General features: G+C 38.0%; 1 protein-coding gene across 1 annotated transcript; it reads left to right on the top strand.

Moving 5' to 3' along the window:
* The first annotated feature begins 4,447 nt into the window (after positions 1 to 4,447).
* vtg3 (vitellogenin 3, phosvitinless) lies at positions 4,448 to 14,778 on the top strand. Its single transcript, XM_026323366.1, has 28 exons — positions 4,448 to 4,487; positions 4,776 to 4,796; positions 4,887 to 5,038; positions 5,507 to 5,758; positions 5,894 to 6,055; positions 6,152 to 6,300; positions 6,391 to 6,541; positions 6,845 to 7,002; positions 8,629 to 8,794; positions 8,907 to 9,032; positions 9,133 to 9,351; positions 9,615 to 9,832; positions 9,911 to 10,008; positions 10,086 to 10,210; positions 10,297 to 10,398; positions 10,493 to 10,612; positions 10,725 to 10,914; positions 11,004 to 11,091; positions 11,221 to 11,406; positions 11,884 to 11,986; positions 12,095 to 12,263; positions 12,662 to 12,771; positions 12,863 to 12,946; positions 13,266 to 13,472; positions 13,849 to 13,994; positions 14,175 to 14,313; positions 14,437 to 14,546; positions 14,749 to 14,778. The coding sequence occupies exons 1-27, from the start codon at positions 4,448 to 4,450 to the stop codon at positions 14,539 to 14,541; spliced, it is 3,786 nt and encodes a 1,261-aa protein (XP_026179151.1). The 3' UTR covers positions 14,542 to 14,546; positions 14,749 to 14,778.
* Positions 14,779 to 15,344: the final 566 nt, after the last annotated feature.

Here is a 15,344-nt window from a genome sequence, read left to right as displayed (position 1 = left end):
TGGGTTTGTACAATAAATTGAATTAATCAAATGCCTGACATTACAGGTCTCTTCCCAGCTACCATAAGTGTGCTTGTACTGTTACTTCACTAAATAAATTACCTGTCTCCCAAGAACTTAAACCAATTAAACCACACTACAACAACTAAGTTACTAGTAAACACAATAGAATGTGCCAAGAAACAGACGAGCCTTCATATGGAAGAGACCTATTTAGACTCCCCCGTCATGTGGCCCCAAAGAGGGAGGGGTTATCAGTCCATGCCATCATAAATCTTCAAGTCCCCATGACAAGATTGTGCTCCAACCCTCCCTATCCTAAACCTGGTCCCATAATATATCCCATGTTGCTTTTGGCCGTCTATACACTAATCTACTAATGCTATCGCTTTCATTACTTCAAAATACACAAACCCCATAGAGCCTCAGCGTGGGTGTGAGAGTGCAGTCAAGTCCAGGGCCTCAAGGGTATGGTGGCCGGCAAGGCCAAAACACCGCAACAGCCAAAACACATGCAAAAGAGAAATGCTGCAACAACGAAAACACATGCAAGAGAGAAAACACAACGGAAGTGTGCCAGGCCTATAGGGGGACCCCGAACTGAGGGATGCTATGAACAAAGTTTGGATAACTTTTTCATATTGGACACTTTATTGATCAGCAAGGGGACAAGAGGAAAATCAGAGAGAGGTGAAACGGATAGCAAAGAAGGTATGTAAAAAGAAATCTAGGGAGAGGTGCCAAAATAAGAAAAATCGAGATGACAAACCGAGTGCACAGGGCAGGGAGATGACAAGGAAAGAGAAAAGGGGTGAAAAAAGGAGACTGCGAAGAAGAACAACAAAGGAAATCACAAGAAGCAGAGAAAGAACATTAAGACCAAATGGGAAGGTGTTAAATAGAAGTGAATAGAGCATTAGGTATGCTCAAGCAGAAATAAAAAGCAGATAAAGGTGACAAGTAAAACAACGCACAAAAAATGACCTATTCCTCTGATGTAGCCTTTGACTTTATTTAGCGTTGATTACTATTCATGTCATTTTCAGTTGAGTTCACTAAATTTGGATTCATCGTGTCATTGTCTATCTTTCCAGGCTGCCATGTTTTGCCCTTTCTGTGAGCAGGATCTGGAGACAGTACAAGTGTTCTGTAGCTCATGTGGCAAAAATGTACAGTTCTTGGCACAAGCTGAAGACAACAGTAGTCTTGATTGTATGTGTATTTATTTGCAGATAATGAGGGTTCAACACACCACACTTTACAAGACAATTATTGTTGGGATTGCTGTTGAGCAAACAGCAAGCCCAACATATGTTCTTCGTTTTTTCTCTTTATTATTATTCTTTTTCCACCGCTTTTCGGTCGCTATTTAGTCCTACACCGTTCGATGTAGAAACGTCATTCAAACACCGTCGCCTTCAGCTCGATGAGGAGAGTGTTGCTTCTACTTTTTCGGCGATATCTTTTATATTTTCCGAGATGTTCCAGCTTTTGTCTGGAAATTTTCCCATACAAATGAATGGGGGGAATGTTCAAATCCTCTTCAACTTTGTCCTCTTTCAGCTTTAACTGTGTCAGCATACTTTCAGCTAGAAACATCATTTTAAATGGGCCAGAAGGCATTAATCTATATTCAGCTTTTTGGTATCTATTACAGTTTTTCTTCGCATTTTACATTTTATGGGTTTTTTTTAGGCTTTTTCTGAATTTTACATTGGTGTGTATGGTCTTCAGCTTTTTTCAACCTTTTTGTTTCTTTTCTTCTCTTCTTGTGTCAACTTTCAGGTATATAAACAATTTATATATCAAAGTAGTAGAAATTTTTGTCTTCTTTCAGGTAATGCTGTTCTCATTTTGATAGGACCTATGGTTTTTCCACCAGATGGCCAAACCCACAGAGTGACTGCTCAATCTCTCATTCACTCCCATTATAAAAGAGCTCACCACCAATCCTTCATTTTTTAAATATCTTCACAAAAAGTGGATCACTCTCTTTGTTGAAGCCTCCCACAGTAAACTAAGAAAAACTCAGGATTCCAGGTTTCTGCTCTGAAGTGTCAATAAACTTTAGGTAACTTAACAGCCTTCATGCCACTGCACTAAATAAAATCTTACCTTCCACATTCAGAAGGCAAATAGGCCTAAATTGTCCTATCTTAATGGAGTCTTTCTTCTTAGGGATAAATATCCCTCCTGCTCACTTCAATGACTTAGGAATAAGCTGTTTTCTTCATGCTACTCTAAGAAACCTCCATAGAAACAATTGATGTTACATCTGGAACATATCTGTGCAGCTTGTAGGGCACACCATTAGGCCCAGGCGCTGATTCTGACCAAACTACCAATTCCACCTCTTAATATTAGTGCTTTTACAATTATAAGGTGTTCGACTGATTCAGTGGGGCATATCTAACTTCCTGTCCTTGTCTTTATCTGCATGCATTTTTTCTAAATGTGCCTCCAGTTTCTCTCTTACACACTCTCTCACGTTTAATGTGGCACTTTTCTCCTTGTTGAAAAGAGTCTTGATGAACTTATATGGGTCCTTGTAAAAATTTCATAGCTTGTTCCTTTTTTCGCCTAGCTTTAGACTTGAGTTAACATTCGCCCAGTGTGCTGTTCTCACTATCTTCATTGATTTTGATGAGAACTTAAATCAACCAAAAAGCCATGAGCATCTCTAACGGGAAACACCATGCAATGTAGTAATTTGTTCTTGAATGAATGAGGCACTGAGATCCTACAATAATCCTAGAAAGAAAGTAGCCAGAAAGCAGAATGTGCTCATGTGGTGCTATATGTAATTTCAGCTCACAAGATCAGCCTTGACACTGTTGTTTTAGTGGACAGATTTGAAGCCTTTAGGCTCTGACTAACAGTCTTTATCTTAAATATGTTTTTTCTGTGTATGCGTTTGCACAAAAGCATGTCAAATGTGCACTAATTTAAAGTCTGGGTGATAATTTGTTGGATGCTGAAAGATTTAGTAGAGTTTCAGAGTTTCTCAGTTTAGTATATTTTGAGATTAACTACTAAAATTAAAATGAACTTTTAAAAAAAGTTTCATCATATCTCAGTACTGTAAAACATGGGAATTTACTATAAATATGCAAAAGCTTTGACTGATAAAAGTCACATTATGACATGACCCAATAGAACACAAAGGGTGACAGAGCCTTTGCTGTAAGGGTACAAAGAATCTGGAATGAGTTGCCCCTGGAAATTAGGCAGGCAGAGTCACTGTTTTCTTTTAAGTCTTTGTTAAAATCATACTTTTACAGAATTACCTTTTCTGATTTTATCTGAAACCACTTATATTGTTTTATGTCTATGTTTATTTTATGATATTTTATTCTTTAATGTGTACACTTTGTAAGAAAAGTGCTTTATAAATAAATATTTATTATTATTATTATGTTCAAGAGTGTTCTTCATTCTTTTTTTTTCTTACTGTTTTTCCTATAATATTCAAAACTATTCAAGTTTCTAATCATTTATCCAAATGTAGTAGAAATATATGGAGACCTCTGCTGGCTGTTGCTGAAATTTCTAAAAGCAGATGAGGTGAATTAAAGCAAGAAAAGTGGTATGATGGCTCAGAGGATCCTTAAGTACGATTACACAAGTGACTGTCATGTTGTGCAATCTGAATATAACACTCAAAGGCAGCCAGAACAGGCACGTAGACTGATTGCTGCTTGATGTCATCACCCTCAAACTGCATGTATAAACTGTTCTGTTTGTGGAGCCCTTTAGGGTATGGCAGATTCTTAAATTTGGCTAGAAGGGCAGTGATTAACAACAGTATTTGACTTTGTTCTATCCAGGAAGAGAACTTAATGATGCCAAGGGACAATGGATAAAGTGTAAGAGCAGGTGCACAAGTATTCAATATGTAAAAGTGCAAAACCCACCAACATGTTCTCTTTCTACACGGCATGTGTCTGACCTTCACTGAGGGAATGGATGTGGTTCTCACTGAGTTCATCTATAAATCTCGTTTTTTGTCCATTTTCTAAGTAATTAAAAATGAGGCACCAGCTTTAATATACAGTATTTCAAATATTCGAACCATGTAACAAAAAGCATAACATAAACATAAATTTCATCCATAATGTATATAAATCAATTTTTGGCAATATTTTTTTTAAGCAGTCAAAAGGCCATTATGGAGTTCATTTTAGTTTTACATAACTATCAAAACTGCTCACTCTTTTTTCTACAAAAAACTGTTGAAACAGTTATCTTACTCAGGTCACTGTGACAATGTCACAGGACAACATGGCTCTGGTGCAGAGAGCACATGTTTACTTTAAATCGGTCAGTTGTTTAAACCAGACTTTTGGCCTGTTTACAAGAATTAATGCAACCAGTTTTCCCAGTGAGCATCCACACTGGTATATAAAGGACAAATCTGAAATGTTAGCTCCCAGACCTTGGTTTCATCATGCGGGGGATCCTCCTCACCTGCCTCGTGGCCCTGGCCAGTAAGTCTTTCTTCGATTTTTTTCATGTTACTTTACTTCAGCTTATCACAATTCATATCAAATGACTCCAAATGCTAATATTTTTTTATGGCGCATTCAATAATTAAGATACTGTTAAATGGATTTTTGCAAAGGTAAATAAATGAGTCGATTTGCAGTTGATCATTGAAGAGTTAAAAAAAAAAAGAAATGTCCTGTGAATTAGAAGAGCCATAAAGAAACCAAATGAAATAAAAAAAAAATACCCATACATTCACAAAATTTCTAATACTGACTTTTTTTTCCTAGCATGCCAAAGTGTCCATTACGGTGAGTCTTTTATCTTCATTGTTACATTAAAAGAGATGTATCAAAACCTTTCATTACAGAACATGATGTAATTTTGGAAACATTTTCCAGAGTTCAGCCTGAATCCTAAGAAGACATACGAATACAAATATGAAGGACAAGTGACTTTTGGGCTTGGCATGCCGCACCATGCTGAGTCTGGTGTGAGAATGATGTGCAAGGTCAAAATCATTGGTGTGTCCGAACAAACATTCGCTCTTCAGGTATGAGACAGCAGAGGTGCCAAGTTAATTAGTTATTTTTATGTCTGATTCATAAAACAGGCATTTGGAAGTTGATTTAATAAACATTATTTGAAAGGTTATATGGGTTTTTGAAGCATATAACCTTATCTTTGTAAATTATTCATACTTTGAAACTTTTGAGATTTTTTTATGAAATAAATTGTTCTGCAATACTGTATATGTTGCAGAACTCAAAAAAAGTATAAAAAAATCTCAAAGCTTCTTTTGAGTTCTTTTTGGTCATAAACAGAGGCTGTGTTCTAACTCTGTTGGAATGTGGTGTAAATATAATAAACAAGGCTTTAACAATGCATTAAACTAGTGCTGACAAATAGAATAGTGTTTCATCTGACATGAGTTCAAGCATATTTATGTTTTCAATGTACAAATTGTTAGAAATGTGGCACCAGAACAATGAAACTGCCCGTTTTCATGTCTGGTTTAAAGGTTTCTGATGTGTCCTTTGATGAATACAATGGCTTTCCGGGGAAAAGTGGCTTTACCAATGCCCCAAAGCTCACCCAGCGTATTGCAGCCCAGCTTGTCAAACCCTTCACATTTGACTACGCCAATGACCAAGTGGCTGACATCCATGCCGCTGCAGAGGTTTCTGACACTGTTGTCAACATTGTGAGAGGGATACTAGGCTTTTTCCATGTCACTGTTAAGACCACAGACAGGATCTATGAGCTGGAAGAGGTAAATTACTGGCTTATAAATAAACTGTTCCATTCTGCACAATCTTCATTTATTCTACATCAGTACAATCATGCATCAGTAAAACTGTAATAAATGTTCAGTAAAAAAGTAAAAAAGTAACATTTTTTTGTGCAGGTTGGCATCCATGGCATGTGTCACAGTGTCTATGCTATCAAAGCAAATGGTGAAGCAAAGGACATAACCATCACTCAGACTGTAGATGTCAGTAACTGCAGGGAGGGAGCAGTGAACTCCAGTGGACTGGCTGCTGCTGTGCTGGACAAAGTATCCAGACAGGTTTGTTATTTTCACTGCAGATGCTTCAGATTCCACAATGCTAAATTAAACAGACCAAAGACTGATCTACTTCTGTTTCTGTGGCCTCCAATCTAGAGAGGGGAATCTGTTGCCTCAACAGTGACATATGTTTACACAGTTACACCAACAGCACAAGGGGGTCTCATTACCAGGGCTTACGGCCTGGAGCGACAGCACTTCACTCCTTTCAATGTGAAGGGTGGCAGTTTCAAGATGCAAGCAATGTAAGACAAGAAAATATCTACACATTGTGCCTACTCATCCCTAGTGCTTGTCTTCAATACAAATCAGTTGCTTTAAATAACCTCCCACAGGAAGGAGCTGGTGTTGCTCGATGTGAGTGACACAAAGAGTGCCATAACATTTGAGCAAATGGGAAGCAGGGGCAACATTGTGTACAAGTTTGTCGGTGCTCATACTAATGTTCCAATCATGATGCAGAATCTGGAAGACCCTGTACCAAAGGTAATAATAACACACTGGTTACATAAAATTAATATCTTCTCACAACTTCACTTCAGAGCTAAAACTAAAATAAATACAGAAACAATGGAAAACAGTCCAGTGAAATTCATGAAATTCCTGGTTTTTATGAAAACATATATTTATATATATATATATATATAATATATATATTTACATTTTTCAAATCAGCTGAAATGAAAAGTATTTGTATTTGCACTGAAGACCTAATACCAGAGTGGCATTCTCTCTAAGATTCTTTTTTTTTTTTTTTGTCACCTATGTACCCTCTAATTTTCTTTACAGGCTATTGAATTAATTAAGCACCTGGCTGAGGCTAATAAATACCATATTGACAATGCAGTGACTGAGGATACTATAAAACTGTATCAGCTGCTGCGAATGATACCTTATGAAGGATTAGATGTTATGTGGAAGCAATTTGCAGGAAATGAAGAACATAGGTAAGTATGTAAGAGAGGAGATTATGCTTCTCTGTGTTGCAACATAATGTGCATAGGATATGTTTGCTTGGCGGTTCTGGCAGGAGGTGAAAGAAATGATCGACTTGCTTGATGTGCAGGTCTTCAAGACACATTGTGTAGAGTTGTGGGGCATTCACATTGGCTACTCTGTGAACCTCTGTGACATCCAATTACTCATGACATCCTGCATGCATATTTTGTTTTTAACAGTCTAGCCATGCTTGCAGGTCTATGAGGCTGAGGTCTTTTGAGCTGAATGCTTGCTTCAGTATGCTAACAATGACAATGCAAACATAATGCTGTTAAATGTGTAATGTTTGCCACTTTAATGTTAGCACGCTAACATTAATTATCACTACAGTAAACAGAAAGTGCAACAAAGGCTGATGGATGAGTAATTAGTTTTACAAGGTATTTAATCATACATAAAAGGATTAGTCTTGAGCAGGAGTGGGCAAGTCCAAGGCCCAGTATCAGATGAGGGTGGAGTCTGGGAAAACAAAGTGAACTGGTATCTTCCAGCTTCTGCTAGACTAAACAAACTGACCCAGGTAATCAGCAGTGGGTAGGGCTGGGACAGTCGGAAAACAATCTGGACAGTGACCATTGATGGATAGTGACAGTATAACCAACAAGATTACAACTCATCTTGAGGGAAACATGATTGTCTTTAGCAAATTGTATGTTAGACATGTCAGTGCAAAGCACATAGTGGTGCTAAAGTAAAGGGAGCACCAATTTTTAGGGTTCATCATCTGAGAACCTCGAATGTCTGTATCAAATTTGGTTCCCAGTCATTTAAGTTATTGCATCCAGAAGTAGAAATGTTTCAGTTCAGACTTGTATTCAGAGATGGTGCCAGCATGGACAGAAAATGCACACTAGCAGCCATGACGGGACCTTGAACTGGACTGCCTTGTCACACTGCACATCACATTTATACATACATTTATACATTATATCTGAAGTTATGCATATACATTAAGAATGCTCAATTGCAATTTTCAGTTCAACAAGTAAAAACATAGTGATACTGAATGTGCACTTAATGGCTTTAAACATTTGGTCTTTCAGTGGCCTCATTAGTTAAATTAAGTATTTATCCCACCAAGTTATAAACTCAAAGGTTGCACAGTTGCAGTTTTTGAATCCACTGAGATCATTATACTTATGTTTGAACTCAAAGTGAAAATTCTTCCAAAATAACCTTTCATCAAGCTTTTCATTACAGTATTATAGGATGTCATTTAAAATAGTCCAAGGCCACCTTTAAAATCTGATACTGATCCACTTCAGCTGATTAGGTAATTGAAACATATCCTCCCATTTAGTTCAAGAAGGCTTTAGTCTGGCACATTTCCAGTGATGAATGATTTATTATCATATAAGGCATGATGACAGAAAGGTGATGCCCAAAAGACAGCTTTCCCTGCTCATTGAGAAGACACCTTGTATTTCATATCTTACAAGTGCAATTAAATGGGACACCTGACCTTGTCTTCCACACGTTTACCTTTTACTTTTCTTCTTTTTCATTACTTGAAAGATAATCCTTATCTTAAGTGTAGTCTGATTAATCCACTTTCTCTTCTTTCTCCTCTCCAGACGTTGGTTTTTGGGTATGATTGTTGAGGTCACTGATGCCAGAGTTTTGAAGTTCTTGGAGATGAGGTTTGGGGCTAGAGACATTTCTGTGGCTGAAGCCCTGCAAACTCTCTTGCTGGCAATGAATCATCTCCAGGCTGTTCCCGACCTGGTTGAGATGGCTAAAGTGAGTTAATGCTAAAGATGTAGAAAAGATGTTTGCATGTCCAATAATGTTACTGTGCAAATTTTAACAAAAGTGTTTCTCAAGATCATGTTCATCTCTCTGTCTTTCGAAGATGTTCTTGAGCATGCCCTTCAGCAAATCCAATATCCACCTGTGGCACACTGTGGTGCTTTCCTATGGCTCTCTGGTGTACAAGCACTGTGCAATTTATACACCGTGCCCAGTAACTGCTGTTCAGGTAATTAAAACCAAGAAATGAATCAATTTACCTTGTTGAATGCTTGAGAAACCTTTTCCAAACAAAAACATTTACAGTAACTATACCATAACTGCGCTAGCCTCTGCTGGACATGGCTTTGGATGGTCTGAAGAAAAGCAATGAGGCAGACATGATCATCGCTCTGAAAGCTCTGGGGAATGCAGGTCATCCAGGCAGCATTAAAACCATCATGTATTTCCTCCCTGGTGTTGCTGCCACCCCTGTGGACCTGCCACCTCGTGTGCTGAGTGCTGCTGTGCAGTCTATGAGACTCATAGCTGCCAGAGACCCTCACACTGTAAGAAAACCATATGACACATAAGTAGACAACTTTTTAGCTTCTCACTGATCATAGCTAAATGATAAAGTTTTATATAAAACATGTTTATAATAACTGTATGCAGTGTGTTTCATAGTCAAGATAAGAATTTTTTTTTTTTAAAAAGTATTATTACTCTTTAGAGTATAATACTGTACAGTACTGTTCTGGTCGTGGAAAGTGTATTAAATATCCTTCCCTTTCTGAACTCCTATAACTCATTATAATATTTTTGCTTTCAGGTGCAAGATATTGCCATGAGCATGTTTCTGCAGAAGGACCTTCTCGCTGAAATACGTATGCAAGCCTTTATGATCCTGTTTGACACTAAGCCATCAATGGCTCTGGTGTCCGCAGTGACTGCTCATCTAGAAGAGGAAAAAGACCTTCAAGTTGTTAGCTTTGCATTTTCCTACCTGAAAAGTTTGGCCATATCCAGAACTCCAGACAATCACTTCCTGTGAGCGTAACAATGAAAAATGCATTATTTTATTGTTTATACTGTACAACTAATGCTGTTTCCTGGTCTCTGCAATAGCTCGACTGCCTGCAGTGTAGCTGTGAAAATCCTGGCCCCTAAGTTTGGTCGTCTCAGCTATCACTACAGCAGAGCATGGCGCATGGACTGGTTTAATGGTATGATCAAATAATGTAGTGAAGTGCTGGTGTTCTCTAAAAAGATTATATATCAATTTCCTATTGCATCTATGCAGATGATTTCCTAAGTGGCATAGCAGCAGAAGTCTACATGCTAAGAGGTGCGACAGATATCTTACCCACTGAAATCCTGATCAAAAGAAAATTACATGTTATTGGTAGAATTCTGCAGCTTTTAGAGGTACAGCATCATATCTTACTATTTAAACTTTAACTAAAGATAAAAGTCATTGCATTGAAATAATTTTCTCTTTTTTCATTTTAAAGTGTGGTGTCCGTGCTGAGGGAATTAAAGAGCTGTTTGGCACCAACATCCCAGGATTTAAAGGAGATCTAAGTTGGAGTGACATCCACGCTATTTTCAGTGTGGTGAGATGTATAACTGGAACATTAAGGCAAACTGATCACACTATGATGTGTCCGTTTGTTTGTTTGGGTGACAGTTATACTGTGTCATTTTCAGTTAAAAAACTGGGAAAACCTACCCGACAACAGGCCTATCCTTTCTGTCTTCTCACGCCTCTTTGGACAAGAGTGGTTCTTTGCTGATATCAATAAAGATTGGGCTCAGACCATCATCAAGGTGAGAGAATAATTGAACAAAAACCTGAATTAGAATTTATGCCAAACTCTTTGCAGTCAGCAACAGTACTCGTGTTATGTTATACACTGGCCTCCTGTGATCCTTCATGCAGGCTGTCAGATCTACTGCAGGGAAAGAAAGTCCTGTGTGGGGGATGATTGAGAATTTACAGAAGGGTCTTTCCTGGCATTGGACCAAGCCATTCTTCATCGTTGAGGCTCGCTACTCTCAAGCTACCACCCTGGGTCTCCCAGTGGAGATCAGCAAATTTTATCACACAGTCACTGGGATAACTGTCAATGGTGAGGAGAGAAATGATAGAGGACAGCTGTTTTACAAATCAAATGGGTCTTGAATAATGACAAAACATATATTAAACTCATTTATGCAGCCAAAGGTACAGTAAATCCACCACCAACTGACCATCTTGGACAGCTCTGGAATTCTGAAATTTCAGTGGAGACTGATGGTTTTTTTGGGTAAGGATATTTTATGTTTATTTTGTGGCATTTATCTTATCTTTGCCAGAGTGCTTTTCTATTTCTAAACCATTTCTATTCATACAGTGCATGTACAATATACAAAATTTTGCCTATTCTTTTTTTAAGCTTCACAAAGGATTTTTGGATTTTCCATGGGATCAGCACAGAACTGTTCCAGTGTGGCTCTGAGCTAAAGAGCAAAATGCCTCTTGCTGTCCCATGGAAGTTTGCTGCAACGATCAATGTCCAAGAGAAGAAATTTGAACTCAATTTCCCTCCATGCAAAAATGAGCTTCAACTCTTTGCGGTCAGGTATGTTCGAAGGTGTTACAGCCCAGGACATATAATACTGTGCTTGCTTTGTGCCGTTTGGCGTGTTTGTGTTTTTGTGTGCGAAAGCTCTATATTCCAAACCTCTCTGAGAAATTTATGAATTCTGATTCTTCTACAATTGTGAATTAAATCACAAATCATTAAAATGTATTACTGTACGCTAGTGATAATTCTGCATTATACTGCTTTGCTAATAAACTGACTTTAGGCCAAACTCCATTACTGTTTGTTCAGTCAGACAATGACCTTCATCCAGACTATTTGAATGAATGGTTTAGCATGGATTGGGCACCTACAATTGAAATTACATCTGAACTCTGCGAATAAGTACAATACCTACTACAGTTTGTACAGTGGTTATGTGATAGGGTACTATTATACTTTAAGCTTTATACTTGCCATTCAAAACGTAGCCAGAATACTTATTAAACAGTTATTGTTTTTTTCAACCAACAGATCCAATGTGTATGCAGTCTCCAGAAACACTGAAGATCCAGCTTCAGCTAAAATGACCCCAATTATGCCAGACACTATTGACTACAATGCTGAAGTTAACTGGGTACAGTGAACAGCTGTACAAGATTAATGTAATAGTAAAACAAACTTTGTGGGATTTACAGAACTCAAAGGGGATTAATGTCCTTGTGTTTGTTTTCTAATCGAACAGACCATGCCACCAAACACCTGGCATCCAAGATCCAAAATGTGTGCTGAGAGTAACGTTTATGGGGCAGGCGTCTGTGTGGAAACTGAGTTGAGGAGAGCATATTACAATGAAGAATATCCCCTGTACTACGTCCTAGGGTACACCAACTTTGCAGTAAAAGTAGTCCCAGGTATACACAGCAAATCCAATGTTTTACATCATACAGTTCTGTGCAGTCCAAAACAACATCACAAACCACAGTGGCAACAGTGTATTAATGTACATTGAAATGCATATATACATAAAAATTAACTCTAAAAGGCAGCCAAAACAAAACATTTGTGGATATGTTAAGTTAAGAATTAATAGTTTACTTATATTTTGGGGGTGGTGTGTTTGGGTGCAACTAAGAGATTCTGTCATTTTTCTCTGATATAGAGTTGAATCAAATAATTCTTGAGAGTGTCCATGAACATCTCAATAGCTGTTGCAAAGCTGTAGTATTGGACTGAATTGCTAGTTTTCATTGTATTGGTTCTGCCCAGCTTTCTCAAAGTTCAGCTAACATAGCCTGTGCACTTTTATTAGCCCAGGCCATCAAGGCCATTAACAAAATCCACTTGGAGCTAAATGCTGGCCAAAGCAAACATCCTATGAGCATACGCCAACTGCTTGCGACTCTGAGGAGGCTTTCCGAGGTATTTGGCTACTGTTGCAATCTTATCACCTCCACACCTGCTCTGGTGTTTTATTCATTCACATCCTTCTGTTCCTAAATTGTGTTTACAGGAAGCTACCCAGAGAGTACGTCTGTCCTCTGATTCAGACTCAAGTATCAGAGGAGCTTATAACAGGCAACATGACAAAATAATGGTAATGTGCTACACCTGCTCCACAGTCACCCAAAATTAGTCTATACCGAGCATTCTCAATGTAAAATGTTTTAGAGTTTAAAATTCATAACTTCACCATCACCATGAAAAACATGTTTAGACTTGAGTGCAAAAAAAACAGTGTATGCAGTGTGTTTCATCAGACGTTGTGAATACAGATTGCAAAAAAGATTTTACCAACAATCACACTGATGTATATTCACTTAATCCAGACATGACCCAAGATTATCAATGCTACACATGGACATGCACGCAACACCCTTACAATATAATGGACTGCATTCTGTCTCATTCCTTAGGGTTTGGACACAACTCCTGAAGCTGTGTTCAATCTGAAAGTGTTGGCCATTAGCGGCAACCAGAAGCCTGAGGGATATGACACTACCATGTACTGCACACCTGAGACAAACGTTCAGAACACTCAACTGATTGTGTCCCAGGTTGGAGAGGCCACCAACTGGAAGATGTGCATTGACACCATCCTGAATACCGAAGCCGAGGCAAGGGTAAATATGAAACACACAGAAATGGCACATGAGTTAGTGATATTTATCCGGTTGTATAAAATCATTGAAATGATTGTTAATGACTAGTGCTATAAAATCCCAAATAATCACAATCTGGTGCTGTTGTTATAGAGACTGTAAATTCCTACTGCACAGTATTAATCTGTGTGTTAATTTGGGAGTCAGAGCATGTCATAATTTAGTGTTAACCTTTTTAGTTTATATTATCACTGACCACTGTCATTTTATCATCAATGTCTGTAACAAAATAGCTTTATAATTCCATGTCTAGCTTTATAAGGAACCACCCATTTGCATTATCATCATAGTGGGGCAGTTGTTTTCCTTCATTATTGGTCTCTTGTGTTTCATCTAGGCACACATCAGATGGGGAGCTGAATGCCAGTCCTATGAAATGTCAATTAGAGCTGCAGCTGCACATGTACCTGGTTCAAAGCCAGTATATGAGGCCAAAGCACACTGGACCAGGATCCCAGAAACCATGGCAGATTGGGGCAGAAGGTGAGCATCTGTTAAAAAAATTTACAATTTACACCAAGAAACATAAAATGTAAGTAGAGCAGGACTTCCATTCACATTACTGAGGAAACAGCTGTGTAGAGCATGGTAGAAACATTTTCAGTGTGATGACACATACTGACGTGCATTATTTAAGGAACTTTTGTTTTTTTAACTTCCCAGAATTGAAAGCTACATCCCAGGCATGGCTTTGCTTCTCGGCTGGTACCAGCAACACAAGAGTAATACCATGCAGGAGGTTTCTGCAGCAGTTATTGCTGCCTCAGCAGGCAGTGCTGATGTGATGATTAAATTCCCAGAGGTGCTGGAGGAAACATTCACTTCTTACTGTTTTATGCAAACCATCTAAAGTCTTGCATTGCACATAACTAATCTTGACTGCTGTGTTTACACTGATATGTCATTTCTTCTCTCTTGTCATTAGTATACAGTCTGCTACAATGGTATTCCAATTCCACTGCCACCTGCCAGTTTTCTGAATTTTCACCCTGATGCCCAAAATGCAACGAATGGATACGGATGTGCATAAAACCTGTGAGCCACGTAAATCAGTTCTACTGAGCTTAACTGAATTTTACACAAATTTTGTGTCTTTTGGAATACAGTGTTTTTGTGTGTGTGTGAGTGCATAACAGTGGATTGTTTTGACATATGTCTTTGTAAAGCAGATCAGCAAAAACAAGGAAGGAATCTGTGCCATTTTTGGTTGCTTTATATAATATGTTTTGTGCTGCAGGAAGATGACAAAGCCCAGATGGGAGCCAGATGCCTCTTTTCAAAGTGGTAATGTTGCAACCACAATCTCACCGCAGTGATGAAAGTGAGGATCATAAAAGATGTATCAATAATCCCTCAGATGTCACCAGTTTGGAAATGACCTGTAAAGGTCCTGATTTATTAATTTAAAAACACGTGAATATTTGAACAACCTCCTTTGAAAAATTAAGGTGTAAATATGTGCTTATGTCCCAGAATATTGTATCTTAATAATACTGGATTGACCAAATAAGTATTTCAGCAGGTATTGTGTTTTATTCTGTCACTATAAATCCTAGGTTTATCCATCAATGTCTGTAACATTGTCTGTACTGAAAACATATATCCCATAATTAAAATACAGAGGAACCAGGTTCTTTCTTTTTCTTTACCTTTGAAACATTTAATGATTCTACTCCAAAAACTACTTGTTAATGCACTTGAAAGCTGGACTGTAGTTACAATATAATTTAGAACCAAATTAATGATGCATGCTATTATGCTATTTAGGGTACAGCGTAAGCTCATTAATAAATATCATACGCTATTGTAAAGTCAGTAATGATCAGCAGTACT

Source organism: Mastacembelus armatus, chromosome 4 (assembly GCF_900324485.2).
Source record: "Mastacembelus armatus chromosome 4, fMasArm1.2, whole genome shotgun sequence".
Lineage (NCBI taxonomy): Eukaryota > Metazoa > Chordata > Actinopteri > Synbranchiformes > Mastacembelidae > Mastacembelus > Mastacembelus armatus.
This window is presented reverse-complemented; position numbering and strand designations above follow the sequence as displayed.